General features: G+C 52.1%; 5 protein-coding genes and 1 long non-coding RNA gene across 6 annotated transcripts; 1 reads left to right on the forward strand and 5 right to left on the reverse strand.

The window, feature by feature from the left end:
- Positions 1-239: 239 nt before the first annotated feature.
- Positions 240-4,627, forward strand: LOC4336189 (ABC transporter B family member 15). Its single transcript, XM_015779080.3, has 5 exons — positions 240-487; positions 570-624; positions 747-1,419; positions 1,512-2,052; positions 2,134-4,627. Exons 1-5 carry the CDS (start codon positions 272-274, stop codon positions 4,462-4,464), a joined length of 3,816 nt encoding a protein of 1,271 aa, XP_015634566.1. The 5' UTR covers positions 240-271; the 3' UTR covers positions 4,465-4,627.
- Positions 4,601-6,066, reverse strand: LOC4336190 (probable long-chain-alcohol O-fatty-acyltransferase 5). Its single transcript, XM_015779081.3, has one exon. The coding sequence runs from the start codon at positions 5,854-5,856 to the stop codon at positions 4,807-4,809; it is 1,050 nt and encodes a 349-aa protein (XP_015634567.1). The 5' UTR covers positions 5,857-6,066; the 3' UTR covers positions 4,601-4,806.
- Positions 6,067-7,428: 1,362 nt separating this feature from the next.
- LOC4336191 (probable long-chain-alcohol O-fatty-acyltransferase 5) lies at positions 7,429-8,823 on the reverse strand. The gene has a single exon (XM_015779143.3). It carries the CDS (start codon positions 8,753-8,755, stop codon positions 7,718-7,720), a length of 1,038 nt encoding a protein of 345 aa, XP_015634629.1. The 5' UTR covers positions 8,756-8,823; the 3' UTR covers positions 7,429-7,717.
- Positions 8,824-9,226: 403 nt separating this feature from the next.
- Positions 9,227-11,212, reverse strand: LOC4336192 (peptide methionine sulfoxide reductase A2-1-like). Its single transcript, NM_001419583.1, has 2 exons — positions 10,755-11,212; positions 9,227-9,943 (listed from the first exon to the last, which is right to left on the reverse strand). The coding sequence occupies exons 1-2, from the start codon at positions 11,079-11,081 to the stop codon at positions 9,707-9,709; spliced, it is 564 nt and encodes a 187-aa protein (NP_001406512.1). The 5' UTR covers positions 11,082-11,212; the 3' UTR covers positions 9,227-9,706.
- A 1,368-nt stretch (positions 11,213-12,580) lies between these two features.
- Positions 12,581-14,560, reverse strand: LOC136356330 (uncharacterized). The gene is made up of 3 exons (XR_010741054.1): positions 13,828-14,560; positions 13,550-13,722; positions 12,581-12,887 (listed from the first exon to the last, which is right to left on the reverse strand). It is a non-coding gene; the product is annotated as an uncharacterized lncRNA (long non-coding RNA).
- A 655-nt stretch (positions 14,561-15,215) lies between these two features.
- LOC107277650 (peptide methionine sulfoxide reductase A2-2) lies at positions 15,216-16,212 on the reverse strand. Its single transcript, NM_001419587.1, has 2 exons — positions 15,714-16,212; positions 15,216-15,618 (listed from the first exon to the last, which is right to left on the reverse strand). The coding sequence occupies exons 1-2, from the start codon at positions 16,047-16,049 to the stop codon at positions 15,382-15,384; spliced, it is 573 nt and encodes a 190-aa protein (NP_001406516.1). The 5' UTR covers positions 16,050-16,212; the 3' UTR covers positions 15,216-15,381.
- Between the last annotated feature and the right edge of the window lie 5,873 nt (positions 16,213-22,085).

The following is a 22,085-nucleotide window of genomic DNA, read 5'->3' on the forward strand; positions in this document are numbered from 1 at the left end:
GAGTATAACATATTCTTCTCTACTGTTATTTGAACTGGCTTGGCTGCATCGTTCGGGACAAAACGGAAGTACTCACCAGATTTCGATATGATTGGTATATTCCTCACTCGAAAGGCCTTCTCTGACAGCAGGCTACGTGACAAGCTCGGATTAATCCGTCTAATTGGACGACAGACAGCCAATGACTAAGTGGCAGTTAGCTGATTAATAGTAGAGAAATTTTGGTTAAGCTTCGAACGCAATCGGTTAGTTCGCTTGGAAACTAGGCCCGATGGGCGACAAGGAGAAGCCGTCGTTCCTGCGGCTGGTTCGCTACGCCGACGCGCACGACCGGTGCCTGATGGCGCTGGGCGTTCTGGGCAGCTTCGGCGATGGCATGATGCAGCCGCTGTCAATGCTGGTGCTCGGCGACATCGTCAACAGCTACGGCGGCGCCGGCGGCGCCGGCAGTGCCCGGAGCGCCTTCAGCTCCGGCGCCGTCGACAAGGTGATCAATCGTGCCATCCATTTACGTTTCCATATGCAACTCCTTTCCTGAATCTTATTCTTGCGCGTAAGCTGCATTGCAGTTTGCGCTTCGGTTACTGTACGTCGCCGTTGCAGTGGGTGCCTGCTCCTTCCTAGGTGAGCAACTTTGAATCAAACAAATTAGTGATCAGTGATAAAAAATCAGAAGTAGTGTTTGATCGGTGAGAATTTTCTTTGGACGATCATGGAGAACATGAATGTTGGTTGGTGATCTTCAGAGGGTCTGTGCTGGACGAGAACGGCGGAACGGCAGGCGTCAAAGATGAGGAGGCTGTACCTGGAGGCCGTCCTGAGCCAGGAGGTGGCGTTCTTCGACGCCGCGCCCTCCTCGCCGTCGTCGCCGCAGGCCCAGGCCCAGGCCACCACGTTCCGCGTCATCTCCACCGTCTCCGACGACGCCGACGCCATCCAGGACTTCCTCGGCGAGAAGCTCCCCATGGTCCTGGCCAACGCGACGCTCTTCTTCGGCGCGCTGGCCGTGTCGTTCGTGTTCGCGTGGCGGCTCGCGCTGGCGGGCCTCCCGTTCACGCTCCTCCTCTTCGTCACGCCGAGCGTGCTCCTCGCCGGGCGCATGGCCGCGGCGGCCGGGGAGGCCCGCGCGGCGTACGAGGAGGCGGGCGGGATAGCGCAGCAGGCGGTGTCGTCCATCCGGACGGTGGCGTCGTACACCGCTGAGCGGCGGACGGTGGAGCGGTTCCGCGGCGCGGTGGCGCGGAGCGCGGCGCTCGGCGTCAGGCAGGGGCTCATCAAGGGCGCCGTGATCGGGAGCATGGGCGTCATCTACGCCGTCTGGTCCTTCTTGTCGTGGATCGGCAGCCTCCTCGTCATCCACCTGCACGCCCAGGGCGGCCACGTGTTCGTCGCCTCCATCTGCATCGTTTTGGCGGGAATGTAAGCATTCAAATTACAAACACACCCTCCATTTCAAAACAAGTGACATTTTTACCGATAATGTACGTTCGTGCTGTTGTTGCTAATGTCAGGTCGATCATGATGGCGCTGCCGAACCTCCGGTACTTCATTGACGCGACGGCGGCGGCGAGCCGGATGCAAGAAATGATCGAAATGCTCCCACCGCTCGAAGGGGCGGAGAAGAAGGGAGCCACCATGGAAAGGATCAGGGGCGAGATCGTGTTCAAAGACGTGCACTTCTCGTACCCGTCGAGGCCGGACACGCTGGTGCTCAACGGCTTCAACCTGACCATCTCTGAGGGCGCCACCGTCGGTCTCGTCGGCGGCAGCGGGTCCGGGAAGTCCACCGTGATCTCGCTGCTGCAGAGGTTCTACAGCCCGGACTCCGGGGAGATATCGATGGACGACCATGGCATTGACACGCTCAATGTGGAGTGGCTTAGGAGCCAGATAGGGCTAGTGAGCCAAGAGCCTGTACTGTTTGCGACCTCCATTAGGGAGAACATACTGTTCGGCGACGAGACGGCCTCGTTGAAGCAAGTCGTCGCCGCGGCGAAGATGGCCAATGCCCACGAGTTCATCGTCAAGTTGCCCCATGGATACGAAACTCATGTACACAAGCAACAGCAATTTTTACAGTGCATGCTACAGCACGCTGAATCTTATGGTGTATTTTTTTTTTCTCCGGTGCAGGTTGGTCAGTTCGGGACGCAGCTGTCGGGAGGGCAGAAGCAGCGCATCGCCATTGCTCGAGCGCTCGTCCGGGACCCGAGGATCCTGCTGCTGGACGAGGCGACGAGCGCGCTCGACGCCGAGTCGGAGCGGACGGTGCAGGACGCGCTGGACCGGGCGTCCGTGGGCCGGACCACCGTGATCGTAGCGCACCGCCTCTCGACGCTCCGCAAGGCGGACACGATTGCGGTGCTCGACGCTGGCCGCGTCGTGGAGGCCGGCACGCACGACGAGCTCTTGGGGATGGACGACGGGGGTGAAGGCGGCGTGTACGCCAGGATGGTGCACCTGCAGAAGGCGCCACCCGTGGCGGCGAGGGAGGAGCGCCACCGCGCCGTGGATGTGGTGGAGAGCGAGATGGTGTCGTTCCGCAGCGTGGAGATTATGTCGGCGGTCAGCGCCACCGAGCACCGTCCTAGCCCCGCGCCGTCGTTCTGCTCGGTCGAACACTCGACGGAGATTGGGAGGAAGCTCGTGGACCACGGTGTGGCGCGCTCCAGGAAGCCCTCGAAGCTTCGCCTGCTGAAGATGAACCGGCCGGAGTGGAAGCAGGCGTTGCTTGGGTGCGTTGGCGCCGTCGTCTTCGGCGCGGTGCTGCCGCTGTACTCGTACAGCCTAGGCTCGTTGCCGGAGGTTTATTTCCTCGCCGACGATGGCCAGATCCGTTCCAAGACCAGGTTGTACTACTTCCTCTTCCTTGGCATCGCCGTCGTCTGCATCACGGCGAACATCGTGCAGCACTACAACTTCGCGGTGATGGGCGAGCGCCTGACGGAGCGTGTCCGGGGCCAGATGCTCGCCAAGATCCTCTCCTTCGAGGTCGGGTGGTTCGACGAGGACGAGAACTCGAGCGCCGCGGTGTGCGCGCGGCTGGCGACACAGTCGAGCAAGGTCCGCTCCCTCGTCGGCGACCGCATGTGCCTGCTGGTCCAGGCGGGCGCCACGGCGTCGCTGGGCTTCTCGCTCGCGCTCGCCGTGTCGTGGCGCCTCGCCACGGTGATGATGGCCATGCAGCCGCTGATCATCGCGAGCTTCTACTTCAAGAAGGTGCTCATGGCTGCCATGTCCAAGAAGGCCAAGAAGGCGCAGGTGCAGGGGAGCCAGCTCGCCAGCGAGGCCGTGGTGAACCACCGGACGATCACCGCGTTCTCGTCGCAGCGGCGGATGCTCCGCCTGTACGAGGCCGCGCAACAAGGCCCCAAGAAGGACAACGTGGCGCACTCGTGGTTCTCCGGCTTCTGCCTGTGCCTGTGCCAGTTCAGCAACACCGGCAGCATGGCGGTCGCTCTCTGGTACGGAGGCAAGCTCATGGCCAAGGGGCTCATCACTCCCACGCACCTGTTCCAGGTGTTCTTCATGCTCATGACCATGGGAAGGGTCATCGCCGACGCCGGGAGCTTGACGTCGGACTTGGCGCAAGGCGGCGACGCGGTGCGCTCCGTCCTCGACACGCTGGACCGTGAACCGACGATCAAGGACGACGACAACGACAACGAGAGGAAGAAGAAGAAACGGAAGGAGATAAAAGGCGCGATCGAGTTCAAGAACGTGCACTTCAGCTACCCGACGCGGCCGGAGGTGGCCGTGCTCGCCGGATTCAGCCTCGAGATCGGCGCGGGGAAGACGGTGGCGCTCGTCGGGCCGAGCGGGTCCGGCAAGTCGACGGTGATCGGGCTGATCGAGCGGTTCTACGACGCGCAGAGGGGCTCGGTCCTGGTCGACGGCGAGGACATCAGGAGCTACAGCCTTGCACGCCTCCGGTCGCAGGTGGCGCTCGTCAGCCAGGAGCCGACGCTCTTCTCCGGGACGATACGCGACAACATAGCGTACGGCGCCGCCGAAGAGCACGCCACCGAGGACGAGGTGGCCCGCGCCGCGGCGCTCGCCAACGCCCACGGGTTCATCAGCGCCATGGAGCGCGGGTACGACACGCGCGTCGGGGAGCGCGGCGCGCAGCTGTCGGGGGGGCAGAGGCAGCGGATCGCGCTGGCGCGGGCGGTGCTGAAGGACGCGAGGATCCTGCTGCTGGACGAGGCGACAAGCGCGCTGGACGCCGCGTCGGAGAGGCTGGTGCAGGACGCCGTGGACCGGATGCTGCGGGGGAGGACGTGCGTCGTGGTGGCGCACCGCCTCTCGACGGTGGAGAAGTCCGACACGATCGCGGTGGTGAAGGACGGGAGGGTGGCGGAGAGAGGGAGGCACCACGAGCTCCTCGCCGTCGGCCGCGCCGGGACGTACTACAACCTGATCAAGCTCCAGCACGGCAGATCGCCGTGCCTTAGTCCCATGTGAAGTGATGGCGTAGTCCACCACACGAATCATTGCGTTGCATACATGGTCGAGCAATGGAACGGTTGAATGGATCAATATAAGCAAAATTCATGCTAGGATGATCCAGTTTATAATCATGCAAAACTACGACTGAGAATATAGAACGAGTATAACTTTGTATTAATTCATCATGAATTTCTAATTTTAAATTTAGCAGCACTAATCAAATAATTTTTTTCTTTCTATATACATAAATCTAAAGCTACATGAAAAATCTGTAGCTCCAAATCTAACGAAAAATCAATATACAAATTTGTACCGTGAACTGAACGAGAGATGCGCCAGTGACCCGTCGTAATCAAACTAGGAGTGGCCGGTCAAAGCCGATCGGACGGATGCGGCGGCCCAGCTTCCGGCGTCCCGAACGAACGCGACCATGGCCTCGCTCTCCGCGATCACCACCCTGTCAGTCCCGGTCCTCGTGATCGGCGGGACGATGAGCCAGAACCCCGTCGCTAGGATGAACGCCAGCGTCAGGGCGGTCGCAACGGCGCGCGGCGGCCGCGGCCACCCCTTGTGCGCAGCAAACCACCCCTCCGCCACCGCGCACGCCCCGTGCAGCGCGAAGAACGCGGTCGGCTCCCCCGTCGGCGGCCGCAGCGTGGCGTAGTAGATCACCGCCTCGTGCATGATCCCCGAGACGAGGAACGCCGCGAGCACCCCCGCGGCGACGCCGGCGACGCCGCCGCCTACGCGCGCGCGCACGGGGCGGCTCACGCACTGGCGGAGCAGCGCGGGCACCGACAGGTTCCACCGCCTGCCCCAGAACTCCCGCAGGCTCGCCGACAGGTAGGGCCGGTCGAACTGCGGCTCTAAGTCCATCCCCATCACCGCGCGCGCCGCCGCCGCGGCGAACGCCAGGACGAGCTCCAGCGCGAGGTAGACGTGCAGCGAGTACAGCATCAGCAGGACGTACTCGTTCATCCGCTCCTTGTGGGGGTAGACCGACACGATGGTGGCGAGCAGCGCGGCCATCACGGCGGAGGTGACGAGGCCAAGGCCCGGGCGCGGGGCGTTCTCGGAATCGCGCTGCGCGCGTCGCCTGACGGGCAAGGAGGCGATGGCGACGAAGGCGGGCAGCGGGAGGGACGTGTCGAGCGGGCCATGCCCCGAGGCAAGGAGCAGCAGCTTGAACTCCGCGAGCCATCCGAGGAAGAACCCGGAGGTGACGCGGAGATGGAGCGCGCGGAACGCGAGCGGGATGACGGGGAGGACGGCGAGCAGCGGCACGAACGCGGCGAGGCGGGGCAGGCCAGGGCGGAGGCGGCGCGCCACGAAGCGAACGTACGACATGGCCGCGGCCACCGCGGCAACGACGGCCAACAGGCTGCGCAGGTCGCCGCCGGCCATCATCGGGGTCCGGTCGATGGGGCGCGACGGAAAGAACAGATTGGCACGAGACGGGGAATTGCTGAATTTGCCAATCAACTCGTCAAGTTTTCTTTGATAAATTGGGCGCTCGCCGAGTCGCCGTGGAACAAATTAAAGCATCCCGGTGATGCAAACCATGGGCCGATGGTACAATCCACTGCTCACTACAGCCCATGTTATCAAGCGAACAAAATGTGCTGCAGTGTTTAACTCCGTTCTCTCACTTGAAAGTGATATATTCTTTCTCCATGGCGTCACCGCCAAATCCAAGTGCCGCCGGTGGATATCACTGTAGTCCGTTGGTAACAGAAAACCAGAGTTATTCGCGATCCAAGTCGCCCTCAACAGAATGGGGTTTGGTCCGAAATCGCTATCCGGCTCATGAAACGCACTACCATCATTCTCAGTTCACATGCTCGGTACCAAAATTATTTAGACAAATTTTATTACAGGATAGTGGGACTTTATGGTTTTAGTTTTTTGAACACTGCAAAAGTTGATCTTTAGCGAGAGATACCTATAAAATGTAGCTATTTGTTATTATACACCATAACCACCAACATATACTCAATCCATTCAAGTTTGATCAGCATATTTGGTCTATGCACCGAGACCAAGAGGAGAGCACAACTGTAAAACTCATTAGCTCTGTATGGAGATATGGGAGAAAAACAATACTCCCACGTCTTGGTCTGAAAATGGTTGGATGTAGATACGGAAGCCTTAGATGTAGGCAAACTCTTGTAAAAGTTAAATAATGACTCAAATTAGAATTACAATTCTGAAATCTAAGGGCCTAAAATTTTACGTTTGGCACAGAGCCTCCAAACAATTCTCCCATATGGCCCTGGTTGCACAGGGGATTGCTAGTTGGCGCGCGCGCCAGCTGCTCCCGGGCCTCCCGGCCCATCAGCCATTTTTTCTTTTTTTTTCGCGATTTGTTTTTTCCTTTTCTTTTGCGTTTTTTTCGTTTTTTTCTGATTACTTTTTTTTAATCTTTAGCACACTTATTTTTTTCAAAAATGTTTTGAGTTGGGAAGTTTTTAAATTTTAACTTGAAAATTTTTAAATCTGATTTGAAAGTTTTCGAATCTCGAGTTGAAAGTTTTCGAATTTGAGTGGAAAGTTTTCGAATCTGAGTCGAAAATTTTCAAATTTGAGTTGAAAATTTTCGAATCGGAGTCAAAAGTTTTCAAATCTCAAGTTGAAAGTTTTTAAATCTGAGTCGAAAGTTTTCATTTTTTTCAAATCTTAATTTTAAAATTTTTCAAATTTGAACTTGAAAGTTTTCAGATCTCGAGTTGAAAGTTTTCAAATCTGAGTTGAAAGTTTTTAAATATGAGTTGAAAGTTTTCAAAATTTGTCTTACACATTTAAATTTCGAGTTGAAAATTTTCAAATTGAGTTTTGAAAGTTTTTAAAATTTGACTTCAAAAGTTTTCAAATCTAACTTGAAAGTTTTCAATCGGTTAGTAGAAAAAATCTTCCGGAAAAAAGAAAATCATATCTTAATTACCGTTATTATCTACTAACCACTTAGTTAATTAGGCTAAATTATTGGAAACACTCGCCGCCAACGGGCACGCCCGCGTTAGCTTTTCCGGGTTGCACGCGTGATCTTATTAACAAGCGAACAGACAAACATGCACTGGGATCCCTTCCTTAAAATGGATCCAATACAAACATGTCAGAGAATCAGGACAACATAGGATGAATAGGGGACCCCATGACAGACACCAGTTGTCTGATCCACTCTCTTGCTGGAGTATTCGTAGAGTTGGATTTTGATGGGGAGATGGACCCATCATATCAAACTACTACTACAGTACGCGCGAGCGGCCGGTCAAAGAAGACTCAAAGCCGAGTGGACGGAGGCGGCCGCCCAGATGCCGGTGTCCCGCACGAACGCGACGACCGCCTCGCTCTCGGCGATCACCACCTTGTCGGCGCCGGCCCTCGTGATCGGCGGGAAGAAGAGCCAGAACCCCGTGGACATGACGAGCGCCAGCGTCAGCGCGGTCGCGACGGGGCGCGGCGGCCGCGGCCACCCCTCGCGCGCCGCCCACCACCCCTCCGCCACGGCGAGCGCCCCGTGCAGCGTGAAGAACGCGGTCGCCTCCCCCGTCGGCGGCCGCAGCGTGATGTAGTAGAACATCAGCTCGTGCATGACGCCCGAGACGAAGAACGCGGCGAGGACCCCCGCCGCGAAGCCGGCGGCTCCCTCGCCGACGCGCGCGCGCACGGGGTGGCTGACGCACGGGCGGAGCACCGCCGGCACCGAGAGGTTCCACCTCCGTCCCCAGAAGTCCCGCAGGTGCGCTGACAGGTAGGGCCTGTCGAACTGCGGCTCCAGATCCATCCCCATCACCGCGCGCACCGCCGCCGCCGCGCACGCCAGGACGAGCTCCAGCGCGAGGTACACGTGCAGCGAGTAGAGGACGAGCAGGGCGTACGGGTTCATCCGCTCCTTGTACCGGTACAGCGACACGATGGCCGCGAGCAGGGCGGCCATCACGGCGGAGGTCACGGGGCCAAGGCCGGATCCCGCGGCGTTCTTGGTGGGATCACGCTGCCTGACGGGGAAGGTGGCGATGGCGACGAAGGCGGGGAGCGGGAGGGACGGGTCGAGCGGGCCCTGCCCCGAGGCGAGGAGCAGCAGCTTGAACTCCGCGAGCCAGGCGAGGAAGAACCCTGAGATGGCGCGCGGGTGGAGCGCGCGGAAGGCGAGCGGGAGGAACGGGAGGACGGCGAGCACCGGGACGAACGCGGCGAGGCGGGGCAGGCCGGGGCGGAGGCGGCGCGCGGCGAAGCGGGCGCACCACATGGCCGCGGTCACCGCGGCGCACACGGCGACGAGGCTGCGCAGGTCGCCGCCGGCCATCGCTCGCCTGGTTCCGGGGAGCGAGAGCGACTGGACCGTGGACTGGAGAGGAGCGCCGCGCGAGATTTGGAGATTTGCCAGTCAAGTTTGGCTATTAAATTCGAGATCAGTACAGTTTGATACCTCGACGAACGTGGCCACTGGTCGTCGCGCGACAAATCGTTCTACGAACGTTCACCTTTTCACCAGCACACGTGGCTGAAAAAATGTTTGCCAACTACAGTCTGCCTCTGGTCCATCGCCACCTCAATTCGGCTGACGGGCCCCTTTGAATTGCATGGTAGAAAAAATAAAGGAATAGGAAAAACACATGATTCTGACAGAAATTGAAGTGTAAAACAGATGATCGCAAAACACGGAAAAACGCAGGAATCAGATGAGAGAGATAGATTCAAAGAAAATTTTCCAAGAGTTTAGAGCTCTTACTAAATTTCCTTCAAAATCCACATGCAATGTGCCATTCCATAGGAATTTCATAGGATTTGGAAAGCTTCAATCCTTTGAATCAAAGGGCCAAATAGAAAAATTTTCTATAGAATTTGAATTCTATGAAATTTCTAAATAAATCCTGTGATTCAAATGGCCCTATTTTATGGCTGCTAACTGACTCAACAACCAGCTGAAAATGTACATCATTAGTTAATCCCACAAAAGGAAATAACGCGTGCGTCGATGATCAGGTAATGAAGCAAATACAGCATAACTATACTGCACCTTGACAAGCAGTGCGTTTATTGTAACACAGATATATATACTCCCACAGTTTCAAACTTTCAATGGCACAATCGCGTACACCGCGACTTAGAATTTGCAGGTTCCTTTGACGAGTTTACGATACCGGTAGTTATTACTACAGTAAACATGCACACCTGCAAATGTGCAATGGAACGCCGGCAAATCGAGCGCACGGTCCGGCGAGTGCCGCTCGGGGCGGCGTCGGCGGCGGCGGCGTCAGCCGTAGCAACGGATGGGGTCGTTGCAGCTCTTCTTGGCGGACTGGCCGCCCTTCTCGAGGTAGCGCTGGTGGTACTCCTCGGCGGGGTAGAACCTCGTCGCCGGGAGGATCTCCGTCACGATCCTCTCCTTCCACTCCTTCTGCTTCTCCGCCAGCGAATCCCGCGCCGCCTTCTCCTGCTCCGCCGTGTAGTAGTAGATGCCCGACCGGTACTGCGTCCCGACGTCGTTGCCCTGCCATACATTGCGCGTGCATAAGTTCGCCGGGGTTAATTAGCAGGGGTAAAAACCAGGACGATATGCTTAGTTATTAGTCTCGTGGAAAACTGATAGCAGCACAGGCTGCACAGCTAGCTGATGAACTCGATCGGCTCAATATATCAGTCTTCACTGACTCACTTCTCAGTTACATAATCTGGCATGAAGTTAAATGTTCTTTCCTACTGGTATAGTGGTATTGGGTAGAATTACCACCGGATTGCAGTTTTTGGATAGTAAGGCCAATACTAGCTTCATGTCAAAATTACTTTCCACAATCATATCAAATGTGATTCTCATTTCACAATGCCAGTAGTTTGATCGCATCTATTTCACACAATTGCGCACTAGTTTCTTTCTTTCTTTCTTTTTTTGAAAGGAGCCCGCTAGTTTCTTCACAAAAATAAATCTTAGCGAGTTGAGTTTATCTTTCTCTTCCATCAACCGTTGCTGGGTTCTGGGAGTACCGTACTGCACCAAGAATGGCGTGAAAAATCTCAACGCAACTAATCACGGATGATGGCCACGTAGGTGTGTTTAAAACCGCATATTTTCTGATCTGTTTAACGGTCCAAAATACTCCCAGTGAGAGACCACAACTTCCGCGGCAGAGCAAAGTCAACACTAAACAAAAACCGAGCCAGGTTCACTGAACCTCCTGCGACGCCAGCGAAGAAGTCGCCGCCGCCATCGCCACCGCCCGCCGGCACACGCGTGCGGCGGCGCCGCCGGCGCAGGAGGAATGGCTCCCTAATCCCCCTACTACGAGCGAACGACGCGAACGCACCTGTCTGTTGAGCGTGGTGGGGTTGTGCTTGGCCCAGAAGACGTCGAGGAGGACCTCGTAGGGGCAGGCCTTGGGGTCGTAGTGCACGCGCACCACCTCGGCGTGCCCCGTGCCGCCGCCGCAGACGTCGCGGTAGGTCGGCTCGTGGCGGTGGCCCTGCGAGTAGCCCACCTCCGTGCGCGCCACGCCCGGGAGACGCTGGTACGTCAGCTCCACGCTCCAGAAGCACCCCGCCGCGAACTGCGCCAGCTCAAGGCCCTCGCCGGCCGCCGCGTCGGCGTCCGGCCCCAGGGCAGGGTTCGCCGCGCCGGGGTTGGAGTCGGACATGGCGATGGGCGGGGGAGTCGCGGGCGGCGGTGGCCGATCTGGCGATCTTGGTTAGGGATTGAGGTGGTGGACTTTTCCCAAGCCTAATTCACCGGAGGGGATTTTAAAGTCTACCAAAATGATATGCTAGCTCCCACTGAATGGTTGAAATTCGAGACGTGCATAGCCTACGTCCACATATCAGTTCTTCCGACTGTAAACCACGGACAATCCCTGCCGTTAATTTTACGGATTAGGTATGGGCCAAAATAATACTGCGTGAATCACATTGATCTGAAAGAATTTTAGTTAAGATCTATACAAAACTATTGCAGTCAACTTTACGAATAAAATTTGATCATCCAGCTTGTGAACTTTTGAAACTCAGTACACAAGGTCTCACGCGCTGATCGGTTGATTTGAGAGGTAGGAATGAAGCAATCAAAAATAACTTGGGAGTAAAACTTCTAAATTTATATCATTTGTGACTTTTACAACAAAATTAAAAAAAAAAGCATATTATCCGTGGAGCTACCAATCTCCTCGTTGAGAAAAGTAAACAGATATGAGTAAATTTCACAAAATTACACGTTCTGTGGTCCAAGTTACAGAAAACCACACACTTTGACACTTGACGCTTAAGTACATATGTTTTGTTAGTGTAGTTTCATAAAATCATACTATCAATGAATGGATTCACCCGTGATATGACGTGGTTGTTCCACTTAGGACAAGAACGTGGCATCCTATTACAAGCCATCGCACAAAATCAATAGGATGCCACGTCCTCATCATAGGTGGAACAACCACGTCATCTCACAGGTGAATCCATTCATTGATAGTGTGGTTTTGTCAAATTACACTACCAAAATATATGTACTTGAGTGCCAATTGTTAAAATGTTTGTGCTTTTCTGCAACTTGTATCATATGTGAAATTTACTCTACAAATATTGATTAACTAGATCTGACCAAAGCTCACACCACGAGCACACAATTGAGAAAATTGAAAACAAAGAAGTTTTTCTTAGCTAACAATAAGAAACACTACGTTGAGTTGTCAGCTGCCCAATCTCTAGAGAAAAATCAGATATTCAAGAATAACAACTCCTCGATGATGTTTGTGCCCACAACATAACTTCCTGAAGGTGATGACACGACGCTCTTCTTACATTTGTGCTAAGCGGTGGAATCTTCCGAATGAAAACCTTGTAGTCTATATGTCTCGAATAGCAATTGTGATATTCAAGATGTCATAATCTTCTTGAAGCCGTTGCATTGGAAATTCTTTGATGGTGGTGGCATTGCGCCCGTCGGATCGAGTTTGATGGTAATTGTGGTGGTAGGATTTGAGTGAACTAGTTGATACCCCGCGCGTTGCTGCGGGCATATCATAAAACTTGCAGTGAGTATTATTTGTTAGCGTTACAGGATAGATCAAGCAATTCTTAGCCTAGAACCATTAACCTGAGGATTGGATTTCATAAGTTGAGAAGAACGTATGCATATATATAAGTAAATTATCTTCATTAGATTGCAGCAAATTGTAGTGAGGTAATAGTAATGTATGGTAGAAATAACTAACACGCAATGTCAGAAGCACTAAATCTCATTATTTTTGAAGTCTTGTTCTGTGAGGAAGACATCTATGTGAGGAATTTTATTCTTCATGTAGGAAACAGTGTGAGTTTGAGTTGACTTGAAATAGGATAGGTCGTCAGCGGCTGATTTCCCTTGGATAGAAACATAAACAGTTGACGATTTGGATGCAGTAACGACGGAAATTGCTTGCAGGTAGGTGGTGTGACTAGATTGTGGGTTACAGTTCCTAAAGAAGAATAACAACATTTGAATATGTACAAATATGTAGAGAATGGAAAGACTACTGTAAGCATGTGAAACAAGAAACTTAAGTATGGCAAATATGTAGATGTAGGAAGTAACACTTCTATTCATATCATAGGGGAGAGATTACCTTTTTTCTCCTTGTTCATCCATTTGTGCTGATGATGGAATTATTGTGTGTAGAAGAATTTTTAGGAAGAACAAAGGTATTGTGGTACAGGCTTGTGCTCTGGGGGGTGATTCTTATAGTACTTTAGTGGTGTTGGAGGTGGGATTGCACAGATCAGAGGGATATTTTCTTTGAATTTTATTTGATTTAGGATCATGTATGATTAAGAATTATATCTCGAGCTATTATTTTGGTGGATAACATATTGATTAGCAATAAATGTTTTATTTGAAATCTGTTTGATTTGGCAAAGTGTATCAAAAATAATGGCAGTTAAACAATTTTATTTATGTAGTTGTACTTTGCAAATTCAATCATGAGAGACAATGGCAATATATTTTGAAATTGTTGGAAGACTGCAAATATAGGATGCATGCATGAATTATAATTGCAGCAGGGAATGTTAATGATAGGATTAGAAAAGGAGGGGCACAGACAATATGAACAACATATGATGAGGTAAGAAAAACACATACCGATACATGTTATTTGCTCTTAGTCAAATTCTTTGCTTGGAAGCTTATCCGATGGTGCGACAATTTTATCCGCTGCTATAAAAATCCTCAGATTTTCCCCCGAGTAATGGAACTGATATCCAGAATCTACTAAATAGATAAACACCAATTCATGAAAAACTTTCGCCTTGGTCCTGGGGAGAGTAAATTTGCAGCCTATGGTCAATAAGTAAAATAGAAGCAATTGACATACATGCACAAAACTGAAATATGATTGCTGAACTAAAAACTAAAATAACCTTTCATAGTTCAATTCCAGCCATCTGGTGGGTGCAGTCGAAGGATATGGCTGCTTGGTTGGATGGGCTGGGAGAACGGTGAAAGGGAACTATGGTTTATTATGGTGGAGAAGGGATCTTAAGAGGCTCATGAAAGTAATAAATTGAATTTACCATGCATTTTGCTAGCCACCTGGTGGCCTAATTGATTGTGGCCGTTTTTCATGCAATTGCTCAAATTTAAGAGAGGGAAAAGTAAAGGGGAATAGACAGCAGCAACCAAGGGTTCAACAATTTTGTTGCCTGAAATGCTGATCTGAACCGATGAATCCATGGTGGCGAACCCGTGGCCCTCCTGAGACGTGCAGGGCGCATGCCAATAGTACACCGCCCTCCCGAACTGGCAGATGGGCCCATCTGCTGCTAGCACAGTGAGAGGAAGTGCGGAGCCAGCCTGCGGAAGACGGCCACGCACAAGCTGCGCCGCCGTTCTCCTTAGCCACTTGGATGGCCACACCGCGGAACCCTAGCTGATAGATGAGACATAGAAGGAGACGCAAGCGAGAAGGGGTGCGGCGCCCCAGACCATGTGTGGTGGCCGCCGGCACCGAGCGACAACAGGAGCGGCGCCGCCATCCCGAGCCACCGGCTACCGCGACATGATGTTTCTAGCGATTTTTTTTTCTTTTCTTTGGATGAGCGTTGTTGTGTGGGAGGAGTGGATAGGGTTGGCATAGCTGGGCCTATGGGAAAAAGGTGTAACGTAACAGAGGCCCATGAGTAGCATGGGCTGGCCCAATACTGTTCAATGTCGATCTAACGTCCATCTGGAGACCTACAGACAATCCAACGGCTCGGGAAAAAAAGATGATGTGGCGCAATATGGTGTAAGCTTTATAGCAATAACTCCTCTAGTGGGTACTAACTATATAGAAAGAAGGGATGACTGATCTACAACTTGCTTTGTCGACACCAGTTCGTCGACATTGATGTGAGCGAAATTCGATTTACAAAGGATCGACCACATGTTTTGGACATCCTGCTTTTGTGTTTTGAGGAAAGCAAAGATTATGTACAACGTGTAAGCCATTGGTAGAAACAATGGTTCTACATATCTCTAAGAACAACTATAGAGGGATATTTATGTCTTTAAGTGGTATTAATTTCTTAGTTTTTGTTGTTTTTAATTAAGTTATAATTTGGTAATTTCACAGTTGGTTGTAGCTTCTCTGGAATAAGGACCGAAATAAATTTTATTATAAAAGGATATCATGGTGTGCACATAATGTAGTTTTAAGACTCTCTTGTTCATTGGATTTGATAAAGCGGACTAACATCTCATTTTGAGAAAACAGGGTTTTGTGTGTTCACGTATTGGGTCGGCGTGTAGGAACGTACACAAAATAGTGTGACCAAAGGGAGGCTTTATTCTTGGCAACATAGTCTGGTACGATCATATGGCGTATTCCGCAGCGTGGGTGCTGCAGGTTCCTTGACGATACCAATATACTATAGTTATTTAACATGCACATCCCAGCACACGTGCACGGTCCGCGGCGACGGTGGCGGCGTACGTTAGCCGTAGCGGCGGATGGGGTCGGTGCAGCCCTTCTGGGCGGACTGGCCGCCCTTCTCGAGGTAGCGCTGGTGGTACTCCTCGGCGGGGTAGAACCTCCTCGCCGGGAGGATCTCCGTCACGATCTTCTCCTTCCACTCCTCCTGCTTCGCCTCCAGCGACTCCCGCGCCACCCTCTCCTGCTCCGCCGTGTAGTAGTATATGCCCGACCGATACTGCGTCCCGGCTTCGTCTCCCTTCGTGCATATATATATATGTTCGCCGGAGTTAGCGGAGATGACAAATTAATGGACGGTATAAGCTAGTTAGAACGAACATGGTACATATATACCTGTCTGATGAGCGTGGTGGGCCTGTGCTTCGCCCAGAAGACGTCGAGGAGGACGCCGTAGGGGCAGGCCTTGGGGTCGTAGTGCACGCGCACCACCTCGGCGTGTCCCGTGCCTTGGCCGCAGACGTCGTCGTAGGTCGGCTCGTGGTGGTGCCCCTGCGAGAAGCCCACCTCCGTTCGCGCCACGCCCGGGAGCCGCTGGTACGTCAGCTCCACGCTCCAGAAGCACCCCGCCGCGAACTGCGCCAGCTCAAGGCCCTCGCCGGCCGCCGCGTCGGCGTCCGGCCCCAGGTCGGGGTTCGCCGCGCCGCCGTCGGCGCCGGTATCGTTCGACATGGGCGATGGGCGGTGGGTGTCGCGACCGATCTGGCGTTAGTGGTTGAGTGGTTCGGGATTGGGGTTGGACTACGCAGTGATCGATCGAATGGGTCCTGGACTCCTGGTTTCCGGGGTTTTATAAACAAGTCGTGCAAAGTGGATGATTGGAACCTGGAACCTGCATTGGATCTTGGCCCTCCCACAAAAATATACGTGCACCATTGTATAATTGACCTGAAAAGTTTCATGCCAAGATCTAAGGAAGACAAAATCAAGTCAACTCTTTGGGGACAGGAGCTTGGATGAAGATGTAGTATCGTAATATCATATCATTGACATGAAAATTTTCAAGTCAAGATCTTTCACTAAAAAAGATCAGAGTGTAGAAAAACAAATCGATCAAGCGGCAAAGATGTCAGTAGAATCTTAAGGCCTTATTTAGTTCCTAAATATTAATTTTTCCAAAAACGCCGTATTAAATATTTGTACACATGTATGAAGCATTAAAATAGATAAATGAAAAAACTAATTGCACAATTTGCATGGAAATTGCGAGACGAATCTTTTGAACCTAATTAGTCCATGATTAGCCATAAGTGGTACAGTAACCCACATGTGCTAATGATGGTTTAATTAGGCTTAAAAGATTTATCTCGCGGTTTCCAAGCGAGTTATGAAATTAGTTTTTTTTATTTGTATCAGAAAACCCCTTCCAATATCCGGTTGAACGTTCGATGTGACTTTCAAAATTTTTCTTTTCCCCAACTAAACAAGGCCTAACTCCGATCACTTTGCTCCCGACTCTCATTAGCTAGCGGCATGGCCAACCTTGAATTGAAGCGAAGCGGACAATGTGGTTGCATCAGCAATTTGCGGTTGCAGACTTGCAGTGTCTCAAGTCCAATAGCAGTAATGTCGCAGGGGTCCGCCGGTTAGACGTCCGCATAGTTCGGTGGAATAAGTTCACCGGAGGTTCCTCAACTTAACAGCGAGATTTTTTGAGGTCCCTCAACCACAATACCAGAAATGTTCGCCCCTAAACTCATTCAAACCGTTCACCGGAGGTCCCTTGGCAGTATACGAGGGTGGTTTCGCTGACGTGACATCCTAGTCAGCAAAAAAAATTAAAAAAATACGTGGGGCCCACATGTCAGCCGCCCTCTCCTCTTTTCCTCTCCTTCTCTTCTCTTCTCTCTCTTCTCTCTTCTCTTCTTCGGTGAGGGGAGGCCGGCGGCGAGCGGCAAAAGAGCACGGCAGGCGGGCGGCGCAGAGCAGGCGGGCAGATGCGGGCGCAGCGTCCGGGACGGAGCGGGTGCGGCGGCGCGCGGGGAGCACGGGAGCGACGGCGAGCGAGCGTGGGAGCAGAGCAGCGGCGGTTGAGCGCGACGACGGGCGCGGGGAACACGGGAGCGGAGCGGCGGGCAGCGCGTGGAGCGACGGTGGGCAAGCGTGGGAGCGGAGCGGCGGTGGTCGAGCGCGGCGACGGGCGTCGAGAGCGCGGGAGCGGAGCGACGGCGGCATGCGAGAGCGGCAGCGGTCGGCGGGTGCCGGGCGGAGCGGTTTGGGAGGGAGGGGGAGACGGCCGGCGAGCCCGTCCGAGCTCGCCCGGCCTGCGCGCAAGCCCGCCCCGCCGTAGCTTGGTGTGCTGGTGGAGGTGTGCTGCCGGCGGACGGCATGAGGGGACGACGACGAGGAAAGGGGGAGAGATGAATCGACGGCCGACGACAGCGAAGGCGGGCGAGCACGGCACTGGGCTGCTCACCATCGGCGAAGACGAGACGTGGAGCATGACGAGCGCCGCCGCTCTCGCCCGCAGCTCCCGCCGTCCCGGCCGCCTCTCTCCCTCTCCCCCTTTCCGCGTCGCCCGCTGCCCCACCCGCCGCTCCCACCATCCGGGCCGCCTCTCCCCCCTCTCCCGCTTCTTCCCCGCGCGCCGCCGCGCCCGCTCCGTCCCGGATGCCTCTCTCCCTCTCTCCCTTTCCGCGTCGCCCGCCGCCCCACCCACCGCTCCCACCGTCCGGGCCGCCTCTCTCCCCTTCTCCCGCTTCTTCCCCGCGCGCCGCCGCGCCCGCATCTGCCCGCCTGCTCCGCGCCGCCGGCCTGCCGTGCTCTTTTGCCGCTCGCCGCCGGCCTCCCCTCACCGAAGAAGAGAAGAGAGAAGAGAGAGAAGAGAAGAGAAGAAGAGGAAAAGAGAGGGCGGCTGACATGTGGGCCCCACGTATTTTTTTAATTTTTTTTTTGCTGACTAGGATGCCACGTCAGCGAAATCACCCTCGTATACTGACAAGGACCGGTGAACGGTTTGAATGAGTTTAGGGGCGTGGTTGAGGGACCTCAAAAAATCTCGCTGTTAAGTTGAGGGACCTCCGGTTAACTTATTCCTAGTTCGATTCGTGCAAGTCCGGCCCATAGCCCAACAAGTCAGTGTACGCACGTACAGCTTTTGGGCCTAGTTTTAGGCCTAGGCTCCAGAGGCAGAATTAAACAGGATCAAGGGCTTTCTCCCGGAAGGCTTTTTTAGCTTTCCTGCAAAGTGCCTGCCTCTCAGCGGATGACATATGCTGATATCCACTGTGAGGTTGAGGTACAACGGAGCCATCGAACAAAGGCTTCCGGGAGAAAGTAATTTATGAATAAAATTTTTATATACGTGTTTTAAATAATCTAAAAACAAAGGCTGAAAAATAAAATTCGATGAAAAAAATCTTAAAATCAGCTCCAAATTTAAGGATGAAAATTCAAATTCTGGCTGATAAGCATAAGCCGATCTAAAAGCAAATAATGAAAAATAAAATTCGATGAGAAAACTTCAGAATCAGCTCTAAATTTAAGAATGAAAATTCAAATTTTGGCTGATAAGCATAAGTGAAAAAAATGAAGCCCTATTACCGTCGTCGCTGCCTCCCTCTCACTCGACGCGGAAAACACCAATTTTGGTCATTAACACTCTCCCCCCTCACTTCATTTCAGCGACGGCACAAGCTGTGTTTTTAGAAGGATATGTTTTACCCGGCTTCTATATTCAACCGGATATATGCAGCCTTTTTAAATTGGTAACTTAGCCCCTCAAATAACTTAACTTGAAATTCGCTCATATGGAAATTTGAACTCGGAACCTTGGGATACTACTCATGTCACTGCGACCACTAGGCTACATGCCCTTTCACACGGCACAAGTTGTTATATCTCAACTGTACAACCGTATCAAGTGATGAGTGTCATGATCTTGGGTCATCATAAATAGGAGATAGGTGAAAAGGTATTGTTTTGCCCGCCTATTCTAAAAATGAGATGAGCTCGAATTGTAAACTCAAACACCTGGTATGGTATTTTACTATTAATCAATGTAGTCTTGGAAGGTACATGTGAAGTTACAATTTTACCCTGTGGATTCACAGGAAATTTAAACATTTATCTAGTCCCCCGAAACTTCCGGTGCCAGTTTAGAAGAGTGCTTGAAACATTCCCCGTGGTATCTTCCCCGGAATATATTTTGCTTGACGTGTTAATTTTAAAGTTTCATCTGCCCTAATCGAATAATACTTTCCTCTTACAGTAGGCCCAAATATTTCTTTTTAGACGCATGTCATTTAGTATTTACTTTAAGTATTTGTCATGAGTAAAATCCTATTTGGTTGGTGAGTACACAGCCAAATGTATTTGCTCTAAGCCCCTAAGTAATACTACTAGCATCTTTGTGGTGAGTGAGTGAAAAAGTATTCGAAGCAGAGGACAGGCCAATCCAGATTCTATGTAGTAATGCTGGTGCAATACTGTGAGTTAGTGTAGTACTGCAGAGTACTCACTCGAGGAGAGACGCCCCCACGGCCCCACTGCTGTACAGTAGTATAGGTCGTGTTTAGATCTAAAGTTTACATCTAAACTTCTAACTTTTCTCATCACATCATCCTATCATACACGTAAATTTTCAATCACATCGTTCTAATTTTCAAACAAACTTTCAACTTCACCGTAAACTAAACACAGGCGTAGAGGAGTACTACTACACATGAGACACGACGGGCAAACAGCAGACTCAACAGCGGTACACGTGCGATACATGAGTTGCTGACATGTTGCCATCCCACAGATGACAGACCCCCAGAGTTGTTGAGTCCTCGATACCAACAAGGCAACAACGACCACATATCGCGCCCATTCCCCCTTGTCCAGGTCCCTCCAGGCTCCTCCAGCTTAGCTGGGTTGCGCAACCGAATGCAGCCATGCGCAGATCGATCAGCCGATGTGTATGTCAGTATGTGTGCAGTCGTGCACCGTTCCATGCATGCGCCCATGCCACCACCATGCGCAAGACGGGAACTCCACTCGATCTCTCCCTTCTCCCCCGAGACGAAACGGAAATTAATTTCTCCTTGTGCGTGCGGCCGCGAAACGACACGGTTCACGCATACATGTACAGGCGTTAGGACTTAGGCATACGCATGACACATCTCCCTCCAAGCTGGCAATCGAATTAGTATTTCTTTTTTTCGTTTGTGCGCAGATGAGATCTAGCGAGTTCTGCTTCGAGCATCTGCCGGTGACAGATCAAATCACGTGTACACAGACCTAGGCAGGCGGCGAACCTGAACATCCTCGTCATCGTTCAATCTTCGGCTCCTCTTCGTCACCAACTCACCGTCTTTTTGTCATGTCTCCCACAGGAGAATAACCATTTCGCCTCTCCATGTCTAAATAGCGAGCGATGTGCTCGATCATCTGCTCGACAACGACGTATTTTACAAGCCGATAGCGATATAGACTGTGTTTAGTTTTAAATTTGTTCTTCAAACTTTCAACTTTTTTATCACATCAAAACTTTCCTACACACGTAAACTTTTAACTTTTCTGTCATATCGTTTGAATTTCAACTAAACTTTTAATTTTAACGTGAACTAAACACACCCATGATATCTCGCCGTCGCCTTGGCTTTGGAAGAGAGCGTACGTAAAGCTTCCAGTGAATCTAGCCATCACTGATTAACCGCACTAGCTGACACCCTGAGAGTCTTGCGTCTCGTGTTGTTTCTTGCACAAACGGCTTCGAACACCTCAGAGAAAATATCACAGAAGAAAAAAAAAATCTGTGAAGGAGAAGGCAACACTATCACGCAGTACATCACCTTGTCCTCTCTCGATGACACCCAATTGCAACTCCGACATTGACGTGAACGGTGCACCAAGACCGAACGTACCGGGACTACACAGTACTACCGCCCGTGCAAGCAAACCTACCCATGTTAAAGCCGTCACCTGTACTAATCATCGTCGTACTACGTAGTAGGCCGTCGTCCCGTTCATTTGAGAGAGTGAGACAGGTTTTGGTTTGCTTATCACCATGATGGGGACTGAAACTGATATCCTACCTCGCCTATTGATCTGTTTCTGTAACCCGATTGGCTATCGGCGAGACGACGAAAACAAGACAGATCAAGATTCATTCTTGCCCGTCCATATGACTCAAAGATTTTTTTTTTATTTGCGTGATTTAGGTGACGGTTTGTGCCACGAGGGATGTATTTGTATTTTGTATTTCCTCTCGTAGACTTTCTTTGGTCTTACATTGCGCTGTGGATTGGTTGTGTCTTTTCTTGTATATAAACGCGACCTTATAAAATTACTAGTGTGTGTATAAAACTGTTCCCGTTTAGGCATGGGTAACACAGATGGTAGGTATGCATATGACGCATATCCTACCTGACGGAGCAATGATCGATGATCATCATGTTACGAACGCGATGACAATAAAATAGAAGCAAATTAGAATGCCGCGTTTGGATTGGATATGAGATTGGAATTAAACGTGTGTCCGAGTCAGCAACTCCACAGCCAATCAGCAAATCTCTCTTCCCTTCTCTCTCCAATCCAGCTCGTGGCAATCCGACCGCCTACGTGTCCACATCGCAGCCGTCCGTGTTTCCACGCGTAAGGCATCGGCGCCTCCGGGGGTAGGGTCAGCACGTTACGGTAGGTCGCTGCCGGTGGGCCCAAACGCCGCGGGCTCCAGCGATCGGCTTGCTGACTCGGATCCACCCGCTTCTCTGACCGCGCGCC

The sequence above is a fragment of the Oryza sativa genome, chromosome 4 (genome assembly GCF_034140825.1).
Source record: "Oryza sativa Japonica Group chromosome 4, ASM3414082v1".
Classification (NCBI taxonomy): domain Eukaryota; kingdom Viridiplantae; phylum Streptophyta; class Magnoliopsida; order Poales; family Poaceae; genus Oryza; species Oryza sativa.

Coding starts and splice junctions, on each gene's coding strand:
- LOC4336189 (XM_015779080.3), top strand. CDS start 272: ATGGGCGACAAGGAGAAGCCGTCGTTCCTGCGGCTGGTTCGCTACGCC. Junction 488..569: donor GCTCCGGCGCCGTCGACAAG/GTGATCAATCGT, acceptor GCTGCATTGCAG/TTTGCGCTTCGGTTACTGTA. Junction 2,053..2,133: donor CCCATGGATACGAAACTCAT/GTACACAAGCAA, acceptor TCTCCGGTGCAG/GTTGGTCAGTTCGGGACGCA.
- LOC4336190 (XM_015779081.3), bottom strand. CDS start 5,856: ATGATGGCCGGCGGCGACCTGCGCAGCCTGTTGGCCGTCGTTGCCGCG.
- LOC4336191 (XM_015779143.3), bottom strand. CDS start 8,755: ATGGCCGGCGGCGACCTGCGCAGCCTCGTCGCCGTGTGCGCCGCGGTG.
- LOC4336192 (NM_001419583.1), bottom strand. CDS start 11,081: ATGTCCGACTCCAACCCCGGCGCGGCGAACCCTGCCCTGGGGCCGGAC. Junction 9,944..10,754: donor CCACCACGCTCAACAGACAG/GTGCGTTCGCGT, acceptor AATGTATGGCAG/GGCAACGACGTCGGGACGCA.
- LOC107277650 (NM_001419587.1), bottom strand. CDS start 16,049: ATGTCGAACGATACCGGCGCCGACGGCGGCGCGGCGAACCCCGACCTG. Junction 15,619..15,713: donor CCACCACGCTCATCAGACAG/GTATATATGTAC, acceptor ATATGCACGAAG/GGAGACGAAGCCGGGACGCA.